General features: G+C 45.3%; 1 protein-coding gene across 1 annotated transcript in view; it reads right to left on the bottom strand.

Moving 5' to 3' along the window:
- Positions 1-18,172: 18,172 nt before the first annotated feature.
- Positions 18,173-21,171, bottom strand: part of BRIP1 (BRCA1 interacting helicase 1) — a 189,686-nt gene continuing 186,687 nt past the window's right edge. The window contains exons 21-22 of the mRNA XM_056865031.1: positions 19,482-20,382; positions 18,173-18,285 (exon numbers count right to left, since the gene is read on the bottom strand). Of these exons, the coding sequence (XP_056721009.1) occupies positions 18,173-18,285; positions 19,482-20,382 (1,014 nt within the window). The remainder of the gene's footprint in view (positions 18,286-19,481; positions 20,383-21,171) is intronic.

The raw sequence follows: 21,171 nt of genomic DNA, 5'->3' as shown, positions 1-21,171 counted from the left end.
TATAGGGTTTTCAAGGCACCCTTTAGATTCCTGTAGCACCCTAGAGATCAATAAGATTTGGGGGGGGGTTAAGCTTTCAAGAGCCAAAGCTTCCTTCATCAGATATGAGAACTCTTCTATCTGACAAAGGGAGCTTTGGCTCTCGAAAGCTTATACCCCCCAAAATCTTGCTGGTCTTTAAGCTATTGGACTGAAATCTATGTAACGTTAGTAATCGCAGCAATCGAGAACAAACTCTTAAATATTGAACCGTGGTCTTCTTTAAGAGGAGGACTTTGTGCATCTGACAGTAGAGCCTTTGATTCACCAAAGTTTCCGCCATCATGAACGTGTTAGTCTTCAAGGTGCCGCATGACTCTTTGTTGTGTTAGCTGTGGCACACTAACGTACTGTAAGAAGAAAGACACATTCTTCTTTTTCTGACCCTCTGTGGGTTTCCTTTTCCCCACCCTCAGTGCTCGCTTTAATATGTTGTTCAAAGGTAAGCCCTCCATTGTTTCCTCTGCCTCTCAGTGCATTTAGTTTGGTGTGACTACTGTGTATTTTCATCGATGCGGCACTCCATGTCTTGCTGGAAAGGATCATGACTAAATTCATTTAATCCAACGGAATACAACTGCATTGGCTCTGAACGACTATTGATCTCTTCTTTTTGAAAAACGGCCTCCCTCTTTCCCCACCCCCTTCTAAATCTTCCTATATCCTTAAGTGCTGTGAAAATAAGGAGAAAACTGGTAATGGTTGGTAACAGGATCTGCTGGCATTAGAGGTTGTATGTCATTCATTTTGAGAGGATTAAAACAGGTATGAGCTCACAGGCTAGGAAATAGTACATGATGATGATTTTTTAAAAAGGCCAAACATGATTATTGATAGAATTCACAATAGGAGATTTAAATGTTTCTGTGCTAACAGAGGGGTTGAGGAGGCACATACCACCCTGGGAGAGACCGGTTGCCTTGTCAAAGAGCATCCTAGTTCAAATGAAGAGAAAAGCTGGAGATCAAATACCTCTCCAGCTACGGCTTAGGGCAGGTGTTTACTTTCATCAGCCTCTTTGATTCGGGTCAGAATGAATGGTGTGTTTGAATTTTTTTCTCCTAAAAAAAAAAAAAGCCTTTGAGTGTGTAGAGAAGTCTTGCTGCTACTAAAAAGCTGGGTTAATGCTTAACCAAACTTAAAGTGACATCTGTCTTTCGCAGGGCGTGAGTCACCGCTAAGCTACTCTTAAGCCAGTAAAAGAAAGCAGGATATACCAAAAAGCGAGGACGTGTTCAGGCATTGAAGGGTTGAACTTGGAAGTGGTGAGCTAATTACTTTGCAAAATTAGCGTTCAGGGAGCTCGGGAGGCTGGCTGGGGAGGGGGGGAGAGTGAGGGCACGGTGCGTTAGCTGAAGGTGGCAGCAGCACTGTGCGCTGCCATGCGCCTTGGTGAAGCCATGTCATTGCTGAGAATTGATCGTCATCTGCATGCCTTTCTGTGGCTGCCTGTATCAAGGGCCGACTTCCTAATTCTTATGTGGTGTTTATACAGCATTCTCAGTCTATACGAGTACAGAGTAACACGTATGACTGTACCCAGCCCTGAGGACCTTCGCATCGAAATGTTGGTTTGGGATATCGCTGCAATTTTTAGTTAACGTTGTGCAGTTTACTAACTTAGAATTTTTCCCCCTTTTATGATGTATATTTATAACTATCTGAGGAAATTGCTGACATGTTTGTAATGGCCTATGGCTACATGTAAATAAAACTCATTCATTCATTCATCTAAATTTTGGCATCAGGAGGTGGGCAAGAGAGGGAAGCAAGACTTTAAAAAACCAAATGAATGCTGTCAAATGCAGAGAGATATATTTTGATTTTGCTTCAGCTGGGGATACAGAAAGCCAGTATAGTATAGTGGTTAAAGTGTCAGACTAGGATCTGGGAAACCCAGGTTCGAATCCCTACTCTGCTGTGGACGCTCGCTGGGTGATCCCGGGCCGGTCACACACTCTTCACCTAACCTACCTAACAGGGTTGTTGTGAGGATAAAATGGAGAGGAGAATGATGCAAGCCGCTTTGGGGAGAAAGGTGGGGTATAAATGAAGCAACTAAAAGGTGAGAGATTAAGACCAAGGCGTCACAGAGGGATTTGGAGCTGAAATTGGAAGAAAGATCTGTTTTTATAAAAGATAAGACACATTTATATATTAGGGTAGGGTTGCCAGGTTGCTCAGATTGCCCTCCAATCCAGTGCCCGGCTTGGAAGTGGGGATCACGTGCACATGCAGAAGTGGGAATCATGTGCATGCCCATTAACCCTAAGCAAGGGCTGAATCTCATTTTCCCTTTCACACATGGTGACTCCAGAGAAACCTTCGCTTGTATCGCTTCCCTGCCTCATCGACCTATGCCAAGGTCATAGCTCAATGGTGGATCCCACACTTTGCAGGCAGAAGGCTCCAGGTTTGATCTCCAACACCTCCAGTTAAAGGATCTCAAGTAGCCAGTCAGGAAAGGCCTTTCTCTGCCTCAGGCCTTGGATAACTGTCTCCCTATAGAGTAAGCCCTTCTGAGCTAGGTAGGGTTGTCAACCTCCAGGTACTAGCTGGCGATCTCCTGCTATTACAACTGATCTCCAGCTGATAGAGATCATTTCACCTGGAGAAAATGGCCGCTTTGGCAATTGGACTCTATGGCATTGAAATCCCTCCCCTCCCCAACCCCCACCCTCCTCAGGCTCTGCCCCCAAAAATCTCCAGGTATTTCCCAACCCAGAGCTGGCAACCCTAGAGCTAGGTGATCCCCATGTCTGCCTGGGGATGCAGCCTGGGAAGGACAGGGACCTCAGTAGGGTACAATGCCATAAAGTACACCCTCCAAAACATCCATTTTCTCCAAGGGAACTGATCTCTGTAGTCTGTAATTCCAGGGGATCCCCAGGTCCACCTGGATTCTGGGGTTGCTAATTGGGCTTGAGTGTCTGACAGAAGCGCAGGCCCACCTTTGACTCATCTTGCCCCCAGACTCACACACCCATACCCTCATTCTTACTCAAGCATCAGCTCTTTTTCAGAGAATAAATCCATTTGTTTTTGTTTGTTTTTTAAATATTTTTTTTATTTTTATATATTAGGGTACAGAAAAAAGAAAAGGGAAAAAGAAAGGGGGGAAATCAAATAGAAAAATATGTCTGTGTCCAAGCGCCAATATAATAATACATACATGCACCCATCATCAACCTAAAACTTAGATTATTCATTTCTAATGCTAATTGTTGATTTACCATTCTTCTAAATTGCCCACTAAAAAACCAAACAGAATCACTTGATTAATAGTTAATGATCAAATGATGACTATTACAAAAAGCTACAAGCTTCAAATACTAAATATTAATTCAGAATTCTACTTCTTTACGGACTAAAAAACAGAAGAACTTCAGACGCATGAATATTTATCATATAGTGGCTGCCATTTCAACTTGAAATCATCTATTGAATTCATTGAGAATAAGTCCATTTGTTGACTTGGTTCCAAACCTGGTGACGGTATGCTTGAGGAGCTGAAATGATTAAATTAGGAAAGTACACAGTCAGCCCAAACGTGGTTTGCTCCAGATCTGAACGTTTTTAGAGAACGATTTGGTCAGTACATTAAAACACATTCTTCCCCAAAGCACATGAGACAAATTAATATCCAGTTCATGCTGCAGCGCCGTGTATAAAATGCAGTTAACGGGAATACATGGTAGAATAAAATAAATAAATAAAACAGGCGAACAGACAACTCTGGTATGCTAACAAAATTTTACAATCCATAGTACAGTTATTATTTTATTACACTGTTCTGATGGATATATTTTCTTCCTTCCATATAAATCTCTTACATCCAAGATGGATATTAAGGGGATATATGAGAAATAAACTAGCCAGAAAATCCTTTATATCAATACTGGACTCCCCGGGCCAAATTCTTGCAACCATATGGAACGGAAGCTCATGCCAGTAAACTATTGGGAAGAGTTATGCAAAGTACTTCTGCGGAGTCTGTAAAGTGGTCTGGAAGCCCTGTGGATCCAGCAGAGGGTGTCTACGGCCCTCGAAGCGCAGGTTTTGCAGAGGAGAGGGGAAGCTTCAGATGACTGTGAGGTCAAAGTGGTAAAAGGAACTTTATAAAGCAGCTAGGGAAGGGGGGCTCTTTCCAGAAAATGGCCTCAGCTACTGCCACGGCGATCGGCACGAGCACTATGTCGTTCAAGAAACCCTTGGTGCAAATACAGCCCTGGCACTTTTGAAGACACTAGAAAACGGGAGCTCGAAATGGAGGAGCAAAGTTTTTCCTGTTGCCCTGAAACCAGCTAGCAATTTGCGACCTAGGGTTGGCAGCCTCCAGTTGGGGCGTGGAGATACCCTGGAATTACAACTGATCTCCAGGCTACAGAAACCAGTTCCCCTGGAGAAAATGGCTGCTTTGGATTGCTTTGGCTGCAATCCTCATATACTGAGCTGTGGTTGTGTGTGTGAAATGGGGAAAAGGTTGCCAGCTCTCAGTTGGGAAATACCTGGAGATTTTGAGGGTGGAGCCTGAGGAGGGTGGGGTTTGGAGAGGGGAGGGATTTCAATGCCATAGAGCCCAATTGCCAAAGTGGCCATTTTCTCCAGGGGAACTGATCTGGAGATTGGCAACTGGAGATTGGCAACCTTAAATGGGAATAGTACTTTGAAGCACGGGGCATGTTTGGCTGCTCGGAGAGCACTGGTTTCAATGGAGGGCCATTTGAAAAGATGAGGAAGGGGGACCTGGTTGCAGTCCTTTGGGGGAGGCTCCCTTTCCTTTTCCAGCAAGGCCCTGGAGAAAGCCAACCAGATAAACAAGGAAAAGCCTTTGAGGTGCCCTGAAGTGCCAGCAGATTTGGAGTGGCATAAGCTTCTGCGGACTAGATCTTGCTTCCTCCGAGGTAGGACTGTCAGCTGTACTCCACAAAAGCTTGGTGCTGGAAAATGCTGTCTAGTTGCAGCCAACTTATGGTGACCCTTTATGGGGTTTTCAAGGCAACCCTCTGCCAGGGTTACAAAAGGACTTAAATGTTTGTGTTTCATTTACATTGACTCAGGGGGAGGGTGCTAGCCACTTGGCAAGTGTTGACTGGTCAGATCAAGAACTATTGGTCAAGTGATGTTCTGGCGCGATCGTAGAAGTTTCAGCTGAACTGCTGTTTTGGTTAAGACGAGACTTCTTCTCACTTCTTCCTCCTCAAGTAGATAATGTTAACTGTATTCTTTACTGTGTTTTAAGCCTTAGAGCCTGTTAGCCACATGCTGGCAAGGGTTTAGGAAACGAATTGTAGACATGAGTTATTAATTTATATTCCAAGTTTATCCTCTTTTTGATATAGTAAAGCTTTATATTTACTGTAAGAAAGCAATGTGTCTTGAACCTTGTGTGCGGGTCTAATTTATGATCCACAAGATCACGATGTATTGCAATCTATCTCAACAATTATACCCTGCCGAAGTTCCTCCCCGCTCCAAACTCCAGCTTCCCCCGGCTCCATCTCCAAACGTCCAGGAATTCCCCAACTCTGAATCGACAACCCGACTGCAACCCCAGGTTTGCAAGGCTCTCCCCATGACATCCAAGCAGAAGGGGTGAACTCTTAAGTAGCCGGCTCATTTGGAAGAGTAACAAAGAGTGCAACCAGAAACCCTTACACCGTTCTAAGCAGAGGTAGCTCTGCTTAGGATTGCACTGAAAACTGTGGATCAGCACAATTGATGGATAACTTCAGAAGGGTTCACCTGGCAGTTAGTAAGACAAGCAGAGCCAACAGACCACATAGCAGCAAGAGGAGCAGAACGTTCCCGTGATTCGGCTGTCAGCTTTTGCAACGATAAAGGTAGCCAATACAATGGAGGCTATATCATCAGTAGCCTTCTGTTAACATCAACATAGGCAGCTGCTAAAACCCCTGTATAAATGGCAGTGACAGAAAGCTGAAGGTTATGAGTATAAAGTAGGGTTGCCAGGTCCCTCTTCGCCACCGGCGGGAGTTTTTTGGGGCGGAGCCTGAGGAGGACGGGGTTTGGGGAAGGGAGGGACTTCAATGCCGTAGAGTCCCATTGCCAAAGCGGCCTTTTTCTCCAGGGGAACTGATCTCTGTCGGCTGGAGATCTGTTGTAATAGCAGGAGATCTCCAGTTAGTACCTAAAAGTTGGCAACCCTAGTATAAGGGTGTATCTTGAACTGGTTTAAATGTTGTTGTTTTAATTTCCAGAGAATTTTAGTTCTGTGAAGGGGGAAGCTAGGACTAGGGTTGCGAAATTACAGGGATTGGGGGGCAATTGCCCTCCAATCCAGTGGGCTCCTCAGAGTGGTGATCATCACTTCCAGGTTTATAGAGTTTTGGGGTTTGAGTGCTAAAGCATCCCGTCGCGATGCGGCGTTTCTGGGGGTAAACCCAGAAGTGATGTTACAGCGCCGCGCAAAGGATTGCCGCCCCAGCCCCACCCCAAAAACCTCCCGCCTATGACTGCATCCTGTCTGCCTAGTGAAAAAGGGGCCATAACAGGGTGCTAAGTTGCTAGTACTATAAAAATGTATGCAACTTCTGTATACACACACTGTGCTAGATGTAGTTGAAATACCATCATTTAAAAGAAAAAGAAGCTTCTTTATTCCAAGAAGATTAAAACAAGAGATTCAATTATTTTTCTGACGAAAAACAAGTCTTGATATTAGTGGTGCAAAGAATGGGCTAAAATACCAAGTTTACTCACAATGCCTGTTTTCTCTCACATGAACACATGAAGCTGCCTTATGCTGAATCTGACCATCGGTCCATCAAAGTCAATATTGTCTACTCAGACTGGCAGCGGCTCTCCAGGATCTCAGGCAGAAGTCTTTCCATCTTACCATCTGATCCTTCAGGAGGGCTAAAACATTAATCCACCAATCTCTTACCGATATTGAGATGCAAAAGGAAACAGCTCTCCTTCCAAATTCATACAGGATATTAAAGTCATGGGCGGGAATCTCTGCTGTTCCATATTTAGCAATGATCATCTTTTCCAAGTATTGATGGGCCTTTTCTAGAGCCCGATTTAATGCTTTCCCTTCGGCCCGGTTCAGCAGAAGATTTCAACACTGGCCCATCGAGGCACAGTTATGCTCCTGCAACGCTAATGAGATCGAGTCAATCGCACATACATTATTGAATTGTGAATTTTACAGGGATATTAGGAATCGCCTAATTCTCTTTGCTGGCCAGGTTTCATGAATACTCTAGTTCTTTTAGATATGCTAGCACTTCAATGGCAAATTTTCTGCTCGAAGATAAGAACACCACTGTCTCATACACAGTGGCAAAGTTCTGTTACGATGCCATCAGAATACGGAAATCATTGTCGGCATGAGAGACAGCCCGATAAATGTTAGGGTAATTGTACTGTATTGCTGCAATTGTTATGCTGGTTATTGACTGTATTCAATAAATGAGGATGAGAATGATGATCCTTCCAACCGCAGATGCCAAGGATTGAACTTGGGATCTTCTGCATGCCAAGCAGATGCTCTACCACTAAGCCACAGCCTCTGTCCTCTCAAGCTGAGCACTCCATCCACTCACACCGACATGTGAGTAGTATTTTGTGTGTGTGTGCATTTGCACAGCTAGGAGCATTCATTACATTGCCCGCCAGCCGGTAATCACCACTGGTGCATAACCAGAACTTTCTGGATCACTGGGATTGATGGAAATCGCAGCTTTCCTGGTTGTCCAATTGAATTCAAGAAGCCATGAAAACTACCATTCTCATATACCCAAGCAGGAAGTGTTCTGTGGAAGACTGGAAAGAATGACTGCAGGAAAAATAAGCCTGAATCAGAGTTCGGCCTCTGTTTAAAGAGCCATCTCCACCCAGCAGGTCACCCCTTTTCAAAAAGCTAGGTTTACGGCTTGCAAAAGGATAGGCATAGAGGGTGGGCACGTCTTAGGGTTGCCAACCGCCAGGTGGGGTCTTCATTCCTCCTGGAATTACAACTGATCTCTAGATTATAGAGCTCAGTTCCCTTGGAAGAATGGAAGATTTGTAGGGGGGCATCATAGAGTATAGGAGAAACAGAAGTCCTAGAATGACTTCACATCCCTCCTCAACTTGCTCTCTCACCCAAACTCCACCCCGCCCAGGCACTGCCCCCAAATCGTCAGGAACTTCCCCAGCCAGAGTTGGCAACCCTAGCACCTATGTGTGTGGGTTTGGAAAAAGGCACACATTTTGTCCAATCAAAAACTCACAAATGCCCAAACATTTCCCAGCAAAACTGTGAGTGGTTTCAGGTTGCATGTGGAAGTGTTCACCCATCATTTCTTGATAAGCAACCCTCCACAACCACCACCTTATGATTCTGTCCAGCACAAAATTTATAGGGTGAGATTAATAAAAATACCAGAGGGAGTTGGGAGCAGAAATTCCCAACTGGAGGTCAAAGTATGAGAACCAGAAGAATTGCTTTTCGATTCTGAAGGCTGTGCAACTCCTCCAGTTAACAGGGGTGGCAAAAACCAAGCGCCTGCACTTTCCAGTTGGTTTCAGTGATAACGTCCTATGCTGGTTTTTAATAGTCTGCCTATCTTGAATTACAACAAAGCATATATATAACGGCATATACAATCCCTTGGCGAGAGGGGAAAGATCGCAGCTATTCGCAAGTGTAGGCAATATCATTACATAATAGCCCTCTCCAAACACGCAAAAGGAGCTGAGGTTTTTAGCTGGGGATTTAATCACACTTCATCAGGATCGCGTTTACACCGGCCCGGCCAAACGCAAGTGAAAGTTTTACTGTCAGTTCACTTTGCATGTGCTATTACTAATCCACATGAAGCCTGCTGAGCTAACCCCCCAAGGTACAATCAGTGTTAAAATGTTGTGAAGAGAGTGCTTAAAGTTGAGGTTAAATGCATTTGCCAAGGCATGGGTTTTATCCCCTGACAGGTTGCAAGTGAAATGGGCAGAAATTGGGGGGTGGGGAGTGCTGCTGTTACCAGATATGTGCCATAAACACGGCATGGCGACGACGTAAAGGTTGCCTACGTATCAGATACATGTCTGCAATCATTTTGCAAAAGTAAGGACATAAACAATAAAAACCTGTTCACAACTGTCATCTTGTAAGTCTAACTAGTGATCAAAGCCAAAAAAACAGACCTGACAATGGGAGCAGGGGAACAGAACTTTACTGACGGCAGGGCCAGTGTCAGCATCCCCTAGGGTTGCCAGGTCCCTCTTCGCCACCGGCGGGAGGGTTTTGGGGTGGACCCTAAGGAGGGCAGGGTTTGGGGAGGGTAGGGACTTCAATGCCATAGAATCCGATTACCAAAGCGGCCATTTTCTCCAGGTGAACTGATCTCTTATCGGCTGGAGATCAGTTGTAATAGCAGGAGATCTCCAGCCACCACCTGGAGGTTGCCAACCATGGTAGGAAGGTTATTCCCCCGTCCCTCGTCAGAAGACGGAATATTGTGCTATTTAAATAAACAATGGACTTGTGGGAATCTTGTACATGTTCTAAAATCTATGGCCACCAAGCCCTCTGTCTGAGCTGCCCACCTTCGGCCTGGCTTCTGTCCTACATCTGCCTGCCTGCCTACGATTCTTGTCCACCTTTGGCCTTAGGGTTGCCAGGTCTTCTCTGGCCTGGTTCACTAGATTAGTGTCTGCCGCTTTTAACCACTACACCACAATGGTTCTCCACCACCTGTTCTCCCAGCTGCCCAGCATCATTAGGGAAAGGCATGCATGTGGTGCAGTGGAGACGCTACTGGAGGCCATGGCAGCTGCTAGGGTTGCCAACCTACAGGTACTAGCTGGAGATCCCCTATTACAACCGATCTCCAGCCGATAGAGATCAGTTCACCTGGAGAAAATGGCTGCTTTGGCAATTGGACTCTAAGGCATTGAAGTCCCTCCCCGCCCCAAACCCCGCCCTCCTCAGACTCCGTCCCAAAAACCTCCTGCCGGTGGCGAAAAGGGACCTGGCAACCCTAGCTGCACTCCTAGCTGCCTGCACTGGCCAGTGCTGTCAAGGAAGGGGTGTGCAGGTGCGGCAGGCAAGCAGTGAGGGGGCTTGCAAGCAGGAGAAATCTGCACAAGCGGCTGGGGATGGAAAGAGGGGCATGAGGCGGATGGTGGGCAGACAGGGGCTCCCCACCCTCTAAAATCTGGAACAGGCCCTGACTGGGAGTGAGCTACAATAAGTTCTGGTCACATGCGTTGCTGGTATGCAGCTGCTTCCTCTCCCTGATGGGCTACTTTTCTACATGCAAAGACTGGTTTGTTGTGTGGTTTTTAAAAGGTGGGGTAATGCTCATTCTGCAACCAGCTTGGGATATCTAAGGGATACAAGAAGAAGTGCTTGATAAGGATAGCAAAATTTCTCAGGGTGTCCCAAACTCTGGCGGTCCCAGCAGAACTGTGTTGTGCAGTTATTCTGAATGTGCAGGATCTGCTCGCAAAACACAGGCAATCCAGGTTTTTTTAATGTGTTCTTGCCTTTAAGGCTGGCTTTGTGCATGAGTGACCCCCTTGCTTCAGGCATTTAATATGTATCACTCCTTTCTGCAAATGGAATGTGTCACCAAGCCATCTTTGGCCTGTGCCAAACCTCTGGTTTCTGTTCACACCTGGCCGGGCGGGGGGCGGAGGGGAGTGTCATCATTTTCCAGAGATGCCCTTTTGCTTCAAGAATAATCAGGAGTCTTGTGATAACTTAAAAACTAAGAAGTTTTTAATTCTAGTTCAAGCTTTTGCAGACGTAGGGCCACTTTGTCAGATGCATGCACTGGGCCCTCATTAGTCAGACATTTATGTATGAGGCTAGGAAGAAAATGGTTTTTAAACAGCAGATCAGCTTGGATGAGCGCACAGTAAAGCTATCAGAATCGCTGAAATGCCCCTTCAGTCAACCATTTAATAAATTCCATACAGTCATCTACAGAAATTTCACTCAGTAGTTAAGAGCCATCAAGGCCTTTTCTTGCTTGGAAAAAAAACAACCTGACGTTTTGACTTGGTTTTATTGGGGTATGTGTGTTGAGTTTTCACTATGGTAACATGCATCCATTTGGAACAAGGGAACACCATCTGTTTGCAATTGGGTATAGCTATTGTGAGGCAGCGGGTGTGGTACAGTGGTTAAGGTGCTAGATTAGGATCTGGGAACCCAGGTTCGAATCCCCATTCTGCCATGGAAATTTGCTGGGTGACCTTGGGCCAGTCACACGTTCTCAGCTTCAACCCTGGCAAGTAATTGGATGGGAAGCCTCCAGGGGTACGGCGTACAGGCAGGCAATGGCAAACCACCTCTGAACAGCTCTTGGCTTAAAAAGCTGTAACTTGATGACAAAAAACAAAAAAACAATGATTGTGGTTTAGTTTGTATAACAAGCATGTGTACACATACTCTCACGCACACATCTATCTATCTATCTATCTATCTATCTATCTATCTATCTATCTATCTATCTATCTATCTATCTATCTATCTATCTATCTATCCACAAGCTTATACACCACAGTTTGTTCATCTATTTAAGGAGTCCCAACATGGTGCCTGCCACTACTTTTCCTGGTGTCCACCAAGTGTTTCAGAAAGTGAGCAGGCCCAGATGGGGCTTTTCATAGAATCATAGAGTTGGAAGGGACCACCAGGGCCATCAAGTCCAACCTCCTGCACAATGCAGGAAATTCACAACGACCTCCTCCCCACACCTAGTGACCTGAAGATGGCCAAGATGCCCTCCCTCTCATCATCTGCCTAAGGTCACAGAATCAGCATTGCTAACAGACGGCCATCTAACCTTTTCTTAAAAAACTCCAGGGAAGGAGAGCTTACCACCTCCCGAGGAAGGAGAGCTTATCACCTCCCAGCAAGGTTTCTGATTAGGAACTGGCGATTTGATCAGATTCTTTTTAAAGTTGCTTTGGTAGCAGCTGCCACCACAGCACAAGAATCTTCACTGTGTGACTGAAAGCAAGCTGTGGGAACCCATTCTCTGGTTGGCTCCCTGTCCTGTGGCAGCCATTTGGTGGTTGTGCCCACCACCACACTGTATCAGAATTCCAAAAGTATTCTTGATAAGGTATATTGCTTGACAGGAGCCCCGTGGCGCAGAGTGGTAAACTGCAGTACTGCAGTCCAAGTTCTGCTCACGTCCTGAGTTCGATCTCAACGGAAGTTGGTTTTAGGTAGCCGGCTCAAGGTTGACTCAGCCTTCCATCCTACCGAGGTCGGCGAAATGAGTACCCAGCTTGCTGGGGGTAAAGGGAAGATGACTGGGGAAGGCACTGGCAAACCACCCCGTAAACAAAGTCTGCCTTGGAAACGTCGGGATGTGACATCACCCCATGGGTCAGGAATGACCCGGTGCTTGCACAGGAGACCTTTACCTTTATATTGCTTGACAAGGTATTATGTCAAATCAACCAATTATTCATTTATACCTTTAAAAACATAAAATCACAATCCAGGGTACTGGTTAAAAAAAAAATCTCACCTGTGAACGAAGATTGAATTTGATGTGTTTTTCATGCTCTAAAACAGTCGTTCCAAACCTTTTTGTTAGAGTGACCCGTTTTGGTACAGTGAATAGTGGTGGATATAATGAAATTCCTGAACAGAAGATATACATGGAAATTGCTGATTTGGGGTTGAACTATGATTACCTGGAAATGTAGCACAAATCTGATATTCTTAGGTATCCCCCCCCCCCCAAAAAAAAACCCTTCCAGAACAATCTGTGTTGTTTTTCATCTTGGGGTGCTGCAAGGGGGCTACAGCATGTGTTCATGTTTTTCTTTGATTCTACTGATTTCCCAAGCAATTACATTTCCCCCTTCCAATCTGATCCTTGCAAGGGAGGAGCACAGAGCGCTTCCCGCCAATCACCATTCTCTTTTCTTCTCTCCTTTGTGGGGACAGAGCCCTTTTGTTCTTTGCAAGTCCTATGGCTGGGAAAATAGAGCAAGGGCAGCTTTTTCAGGGACCTATAGAATTCACCCCCTTGGCTCAATTTGCTTGAAATGTTGGGGATTCTTTAGAAGACAGGCAGTGCTCACTCTGCTGCAATTTTGGTGTCATTTGGTTGAAAAACAGCCACTTCAGTCTCCTGCAAGTTGCTCCATAGGAAATAATACCTGACTGACACAAAGGGATGGATGGATGGATGGATGGATGGATGGGTGGGTGGGTGGGTGGGGGGTTGCCAAAGAAGTCATTGTCCCTTTGTGAAAGGAAGCAAACAGATCATAACAAGGAAGAATGGCAAATGGAGACTTTTCAGTGGAAAGGTAAGAAATGTTTATTGTCAGTTATTGTAAGAGTAGGAAAATGCAGACAGCTTTCTTTTTTTAAGAAAACAATGCTATGGCCAGCTGGGGCTCACCTACTAGGCTGCTGTTTGACAGCCATTTAAGGAATAAGTAGAGAAAAGTGTGGCTGTGCAGTCACTTACTTAGGGAGTCTATAAAATTGAAGCCCTTTGTTCAATCTGCTTGGAAATTTTGGGGAAGGTCTTTAGATTACAGGGAGTACTGTGTTCTGTGCATGTTTGGTGCCATTATATTTATAAACAGCTGCTACATACACTCATATACATTTCCCCCCCGATGGAAATAATGGTCGCAAACTCTAGGACCACACAGATTTGAATCCCGAACTAGCAACGTCCTACCCGAAAATAAGCAACAAAAGCCCCAAGCCTGGATTTGAAATTATAAGAAATGTTTCTGGGCACCCCCCTCATGTGGTCTGCTTTAAAAAAAGAGCATGCCCAAATCAATAAAACTGCAAGAAGTTGGGACCCATTTTCACAGGCTTCATGACCCATTTTGGGGATGGGACCCACAGACTGGGAAACACTGCTCTAGAAAAAGCTATATAAATAGGAAGCAGCAGTAGTAATGAAATGAATTTCACTTTCACAGCAATCAGCCTTCAGCTAATTGATCCTCAAGGGGGATGTACTCTGATGTGAAGGGTTTTTTTTGCAGACAATTGAAGGCAGAGAAAAGCCGACAGAAAGAGACATATACAGTACAAAACTTTAAAAGTGGTTTCCGTGTTGCATATCTGGGATGGAAGGTTTTTATTAAAATCTTGCAACAGTTGAACACTGCTGCTTAACACAACCTTGAGAAAGGAAAGTTTTCTCATCCATAAAGAGTCTCCAGCCATTTTACATTCACCTTATCCTTGAGAAATCTCCAGTCACTCTCTCAAGGAACGGTTTTAAAAGCCCTGACAGGCCAACTGCTTAGGACACAACAAAGCCTTCCTTTTCAGCACGGAAAAGACATTATGCCAGATCTATCCGACAAGCTTCAAGATGAAATCGCCTCTCATCGCTTCCCACTAAATAAACACCTGGGGCTGAGAGGATGACTCCCTGAACCTGGAGTGCAAGTCTGGGCCCCATGAATATTTATTGGATTAGCTTTTTTATCCAGCCCTTGGTGGGCTTTTTTTAAGTTTAAAAAAACATAGTCCATTTAAATATTTTTTAAAAGCCTTTTAACACAACACACTGCCTCATTTTAACACAGTTAAATCGCTTCAGATAATGTTGCCACAAGAGGATCAAATAGCCGAATGAAAAGGAGGGGCAGAGAGAGAGAGAGAGAGGGCATGATCCGAGTCACAGCGCAATAAAGAACGTTAGGTAAGTCTCCGCGGAAAACAGTTAGCCAAGAGGAGCCCCAGATGTTTGGGCTGAGCAACCACCTTTTCAATTATATTTACTCTTGCATCCATTCAAACAAAGCTCCCTGTTAGCAAGACAGGAAAACCTTTAAGATTGGTGCCTGATAAGGAAACACATAAACAACGTAATAAATCCTAATAGCTTGTGGGGAGGGAGTTTTTAAACTTACTGGGCAAGAAATCATATCACTGACGCATGAGGGACAGTTTCTAAAATGTCTGACCAATCAGTTCCTTCAGAGACCTAGTGGAACAGAAGCACACACAACAGATGCAAGCCAGATTTACTTGTCTGTGGATGTTCCACATTATTTGAAATACATGCATGCACATATATTCATATTAAGCTATCAACGGTTCTTCATCTCGGGAAACCATGAGTTCTGATCTGTGTTTCCAGATGTTGTAGTCACTCAGTAATGAAGGAAGTGCATTCTGCACATGCTCAGAATTATTTTCTATAGTACTGTTTTGCATGTCCAGGCTGGAATGCACGGCAAAGAAGGTTTGGGTTTAAAAATTGACACCCAAATTAAGATTTGGACATGAGCAAAAAGTTCCAACATATTCGGGGAAAATCTGGGGACCTAGTGACAAACTGGACGCTAGAATAAAAAGGTAAAGGTAGTCCCCTGTGCAAGCACTGGGCCATTCCTGACCCATGGGGTGACGTCACATCCCAACGTTTACTAGGCAGACTATGTTTATGGGTGGTTTGCCAGTGCCTTCCCCAGTCGTCTACACTTTACTGACCTCAGAAGGATGGAAGGCTGAGTCAACCTTGAGCCGGCAACCTGAAACTGACTCCGTTGGGATCGAACTCAGGTTGTGAGTAGAGCTTTTGACTGCAGTACTGCAGCTGACCACTCTGCGCCACGGGGCTCTTACACGAGACTAAACAAATGCTAAAAATGGCAGCCGTGTGCCCAGTCCCTACTCCCCATGGAAAGAAAACATTAGATACAATTCATGCATATTTTGATGACAAAATATTTTGTTTACCCACCCACTCTTTGGCCATACTATCTGTGTACAGTAGGACCATGGAAAGGCATGACCAGAGCATGGATCATTTGTATCATATGATTGGAGAGGGAGAACTAGACACATAGCTTCCATTTCTGGCAACAGCCATGTGTTTGTTGTATGGTCCATTTTGGCCTTTAGCAATTAAAAGAACAGCAACAGCAACAATCACAAGCAAAAAAGAGGGAATTCAGTTCATCTTTCAATGAAAAAACCTGTTTGGCCAAGCTGCAAAGATCCATGTAATTATTTCAACGCATCCAATGTAGCTTGAGATTTGTGTTTCTCAAACAGTGGCTCTTCCCTCCCAGATGGCAAGTCACTATTACAACAGAAGAGAGTTTCAAAAGGCATTCTGAATATGATGCAGGGGGCAGCTAGTCATAATGGGAGGGGGAGAAAGGGGGGAAATTCCACTGTAAACACATCAGCTCCAAGTAGCAGCCAGTGCAGCTCTTTGGACTCCAGCATACTCATTGCAGGCTTGGACTGGTAGTCCCATGAGTATCAGTACGGCAGCCATGCTGCTCTGAACACTGCTGAGGTTTAAGAGCTAGCATGAGAGATACTGAGCAGAAGGCAAACAAGGGGTGAAGCAATGGAATAAGATTTATGATGTTCAATTATTTCCTTCCATTTCCCCCCCTCTAGGGTACGAGCACATAATATATCGTCCTTTCCATTACCTGGTGCAAATATAAAACATATCTAAAAACACATTTTATCCCTAGAACATTAAAACAAGAAGAAAAGGGGCCCTGGCAGAGCTTGATAGATTAACTGTCGTCCTCTGAAGTTGTGCCACATTAGTTAACAGAAAATTAATATCATTGCACACATTTTTATCCTCCTTACATCTTACAAAGAAAAATTAGGCTAGGAACATGGTGTTCTGGAACTCCTACGTTCAGTTCCTGTAAGCCATAATGATACTCAACGGTACACAAATAAACTTTGCCATGTTGGCTATCCCTGGAGATTTTCTCTAAGCCTTAATAAGCTCCAAGACCAAACCCCAAGAGACCTCCTTTGCTATCTAGATTCTACTTGACACACACTTTTGTGCATGTGTTTTATGAACTAGCATAATTCACTGCATTTAGTCTGCGTGTCCTAACTATGATCTGGAGCCAAGGCCTTTCGTCAGTACCCAATTGTTAAAATAAATCCAAGTAAGGCATCAGTGTTGGGGTTATGTACCCTTAAGTAGCAAGCGGCCATGTTGCGACATAAATCTTCTTCTGCATATATTTTCTTGTGAATTTTAGCACTGGCATCATTACGAGGTCCTTATTTCCCAGGAACCCAAGAATTAGGCTGGTTTGCTCCGGAAGCAAGATTGGCTTATTTATCAGGATCAAATCCTCACTCCTCCATGGAAGCTTGCTCCGTGACCTTGGGCCAGTCACATCCCCTCAGTCAAACCTACCTCACAGGGCTGTTATGAGTATAAAATGAAGGAGCAGAGAATGACATAAACCACTTTGGGTCTCCATTGGGAAGAAAGCCAGTGTATAAATAAAGTAAATAAATAAATAAATACACTCTCACATGTGGGAAATTTTTTGCAAACGGAACCTTGGCTTACCTGTGAAGGTTCCTTCTACACTGAGGGAGGAGTACATCTTCATCAGCGGGTTTTGTCGTTCCAATGTTCAGGGAGGCAGGATCCAAAAAACCTTTGCTTCCTGTCACATGTGCTAGGACCACCCTCTGATATCCAGTTTGATGACTTCCATAGCAGAATTTTTAAAAACAGAAAGACAGACGTGCACCCAAAAGAACAAGGAGCAGCCACTGCAAAAAACGCAGCTTAAAACCAAGAATTAGTAACAAGTAGAACATGAAAATACTTTATTCTAATTCCCCTTATTTATTATTCTTATATATAATGTATTGTTTTCCCATTTTTAACTTTTAATTCCGCTTTATCTGGACAATTGACATTCTTCATCTTGATCCTTTCTTCACCCTGGGCGGGCAAGATGTACTCCTCCCTCAGTGTAGAAGAAACCTTCACAGGTAAGCCAAGGTTCCATTCTCCCACTGAGTTTGGAGTACATCTTCATCAGCAGGATCTTCAAAAGCTGACGTTCACTGGGAGGGAGTCTTCATTGATCATTTGATACAACATTCTGGAGGACTCTCCTGCCGAATGCCGTGTCGGATGAAGAATAGGCATTTATCTTGTAGTGTCTTATGAACGTAGAAGGGCTCGACCAGGTCGCAGCCTTACAGATTTCTTCCACGGATGCATGGCCATCAAATGCTGCTAAAGTAGCGGCGCTGCGGACTGAGTGAGCGGTAATTCCTAATGGCACTGGTATGTTGCTAAATTGATAGCACAGCTGGATACACTGTTTGATGCACTTGCTGATAGCTGCCTTTGACATTTTGCAACCTTTATTGGGTGATAAAATAGAAACGAATAAAGACTCCGAGCGCCAGAAAGGTTCCGTCCTTCTCAAAAAGATGCGTAAAGCTCTTTTCACGTCCAGAGTGTGCCACTTCTTCTCCTTTGGATGACAAGGGTGAGGGCAAAATGATGGAAGATGGAGTTCCTGTTGTCTATGGAACTTAGAATTTATCTTCGGAATAAAGGCCGGATCTGGACGTAGTACTACTTTATCCGCGTGGAAGACGCAGAGGCTTTTTCTAGATGACAAAGCCTGCAGTTCCAACACCCTTCTAGTTGATGTAACAGCCGTGAGGAACTTTCATCCTAAGGTGACCCAGGGAAGCCTCCCATAGGGGTTCAAATGGGTGTCGAGTCAGAGCCTGGAGTACCACGTGAAGTCTCCAAGTTGGAAATCTGTGAATTGTCAGAGGAGAGATGGCCGAGGCTTCTTTCAAGGAAGTGACTATGTGGGGATGCCTTGACGTTGGGTAGCCATCCAGTTGGGGAACAACCATCGCGATCGCCGTCACCTGTCGTTTGAGAGTAGATGCCTTCAGCCCTTGAGCTAATCCCTCCTGGAGAAAGTCAAGCAAGTTGCCAGTGGAAATGGTCACTGGATCAGTATGTTTTCTCCCGCACCATCTAGTGAAGGCCTTCCAGGAAAAATCGTATATGTGCCTGGTGGATTGTTTCCTGGCTTCCAACATGGTGTCAATGACCTCTGAGGTATAGCCTGTCTCTAGCAACCTTGACCTTTCAAGAGCCAGGCAGTCAGCTTTAACCAGGCTGGATCTGGGTGTACTAAGGGGCCCTGTTGGAGAAGGTCCTGGACTGGAGGTAGGGACCATGGCTCCTGGATCGATAGCTCTCTCTGTGTCGCGAACCAAGGTCGTCGAGGCCATCGAGGGGCTATGAAGATGACCAGGGCCCTCTCTTGTCTGATTTTTCGTAGAGCTTTGGAGATCACTGGTAGAGGTGGAAATGCATAAAGGAGAACCCGTGGCCACGGGGACAACAGTGTGTCTATTCCCTCTGCCCTTGGATGCATAAATCTTGACAGGAACCTTGGGAGCTAGTGATTTTCGCCAGTTGCAAAGAGGTCCGTGATGGGTCTTCCGAATTTCTCCGTTATTTGAAGGAAGGTCTCTCTCTTCAAGGACCAATCCCCCTCGTCCACCTGCTGTCGGCTGAGCCAATCTGCCTGCTTGTTTAGTACTCCTTTTATGTGCTCTGCCCTGATGGACGTCAAGTGAGCCTCTGCCCAATTCAGAATTGTTATGGCTTCTGCGTGAAGGGAGGAGGAACGAGACCTGCCTTGCTTGTTTATGTAAGTTTTTGCTGAGACATTGTCCGTTCTCAGCAGGACGTGACTGTTCTCGATTCTTGGCTGAAACTCTATCAAGGCTTTCTGGATTGCCCATAACTCCAGCCGATTTATGTGGCAGTGACTCTCTTCTGGTGTCCAACGACCCTGTGCTTCTTGTTGCTGCAGAATCAGCCCCCAGACTTCCAAGCTGGCATAGGTGAAAATCTGGATCATGGAGATCAGGAGATAATTCTGGCCCTTGGCTAGGTTGTGGAAGCTGGTCCACCTCCTTAAGCTGTCCTTCACTTGTCTCGGGACGGTGAGGCGTGGGTTCCTCTTTTGAGTTATCTGCAGTTGAAATGGCTTGAGAAACCATTGCAGGTCCCTCATGTGGAGGCGAGCCCATGGCACAATCACTAAGCATGCCACCATTTCCCCCTGCAGTCTGACTAAGGACGACAGGCCAGAGGACTTGGAAAGAATCACTGTCCTTGTCAACTTGACAATGGAGGAAATCTTGTCTGGCGGAAGGAAGACTGCATTCTGGTTCGTGTCTATGAACACCCTCAGGTGATGGATGAACTGGGATGGAGAGAGGGTGCTCTTGATCCGGTTTACCAGGAAATCATGGAGTTCTAGAGCCCAGAGGACGATCTCCGTGTGCTGTAAGGACAGTTGTTCTGAAGGAGCGATCACCAGGATATCATCTAAATATTGGAAGACGTGGTACCCTACCTCTCTCAGGTGAGCCACCAACGTCACCAGGACCTTGGTAAAGACCCTCGGGGCCGATGAGAGACCAAACGGGAGGGCCCGAAACTGATAGTGATTGAGGTATCTAACAGGCGGCCCCTGCACTGATGCCACTCCGGTTTTGGACTGACAGCCCGTGGCCAGCACTTGGGCAGGCTGGATACAGAGCGAGGCTGCAAGTCCCTAGGACCAGTAGTGGAAATCACTTCTTTGATTTGGCGACCACCCCAATTCCCATAACGTTGGAGATCCCTTCCCCATAATTGCTTTCCCCAAGATTGCTTTTTTCCTTCAGGGCGGTTTCCCCATGTGAATGCTGCAATCGTATTAGGTTGGGGGTTAAGAAATGGAAGATGAGCCACCGGCCCAATGTTGCCTCAGCCGTAAACCTTGCCTCACTAGGCTTGACAAAAACAACACTGCAGAAATGAAAAGGGGACATAACTTTATTGAGCTGTGAAGGGAAACATACAGAAGTAGGAGAGAGAAACAGAGGTTTGAAGACCATGGTTATGTCAAAACTGACATGGTGGTTGGTGGTTGGTGGTTGGGATTTGAGTATTGCAGGCTACAGAGCATCAGAAAACAGATGCGTACAGGCAGATGTGCTGCTGCAAAACGAGGGCAGCGGTCATGTTTTTGCTCATCCATGGTTGCTGAACTGAACTGTATAATTGGTGTACGATTTGCATTCTGTGGGATAACCTGTAATTTTTGGCGGTCTCACCCACCCTCCCCCATATGGGGTTTCTATTGTTTCTAAACTAGCAATCCCTTTTTTGGGGGGAAGAGCTGCCCAAAGAAAAGGTGGGGGGAACGGGGAAAAAGGGGTCACCTCCTAAGCTAATCTCTATTTCACGTTGTTGTCCTTTGTAACCCTTGATGTTGGCGCAGACCGAGTAACAAAGAGATAAGGGGCCAATAGGTGATTTTTAAATGACAACT

The sequence above is a fragment of the Euleptes europaea genome, chromosome 19, assembly GCF_029931775.1.
Source record: "Euleptes europaea isolate rEulEur1 chromosome 19, rEulEur1.hap1, whole genome shotgun sequence".
In the NCBI taxonomy this organism is placed as follows: domain Eukaryota; kingdom Metazoa; phylum Chordata; class Lepidosauria; order Squamata; family Sphaerodactylidae; genus Euleptes; species Euleptes europaea.
Note: the sequence above shows the minus strand (reverse complement) of the source record. Positions and strands in the feature narration are given on the sequence as shown.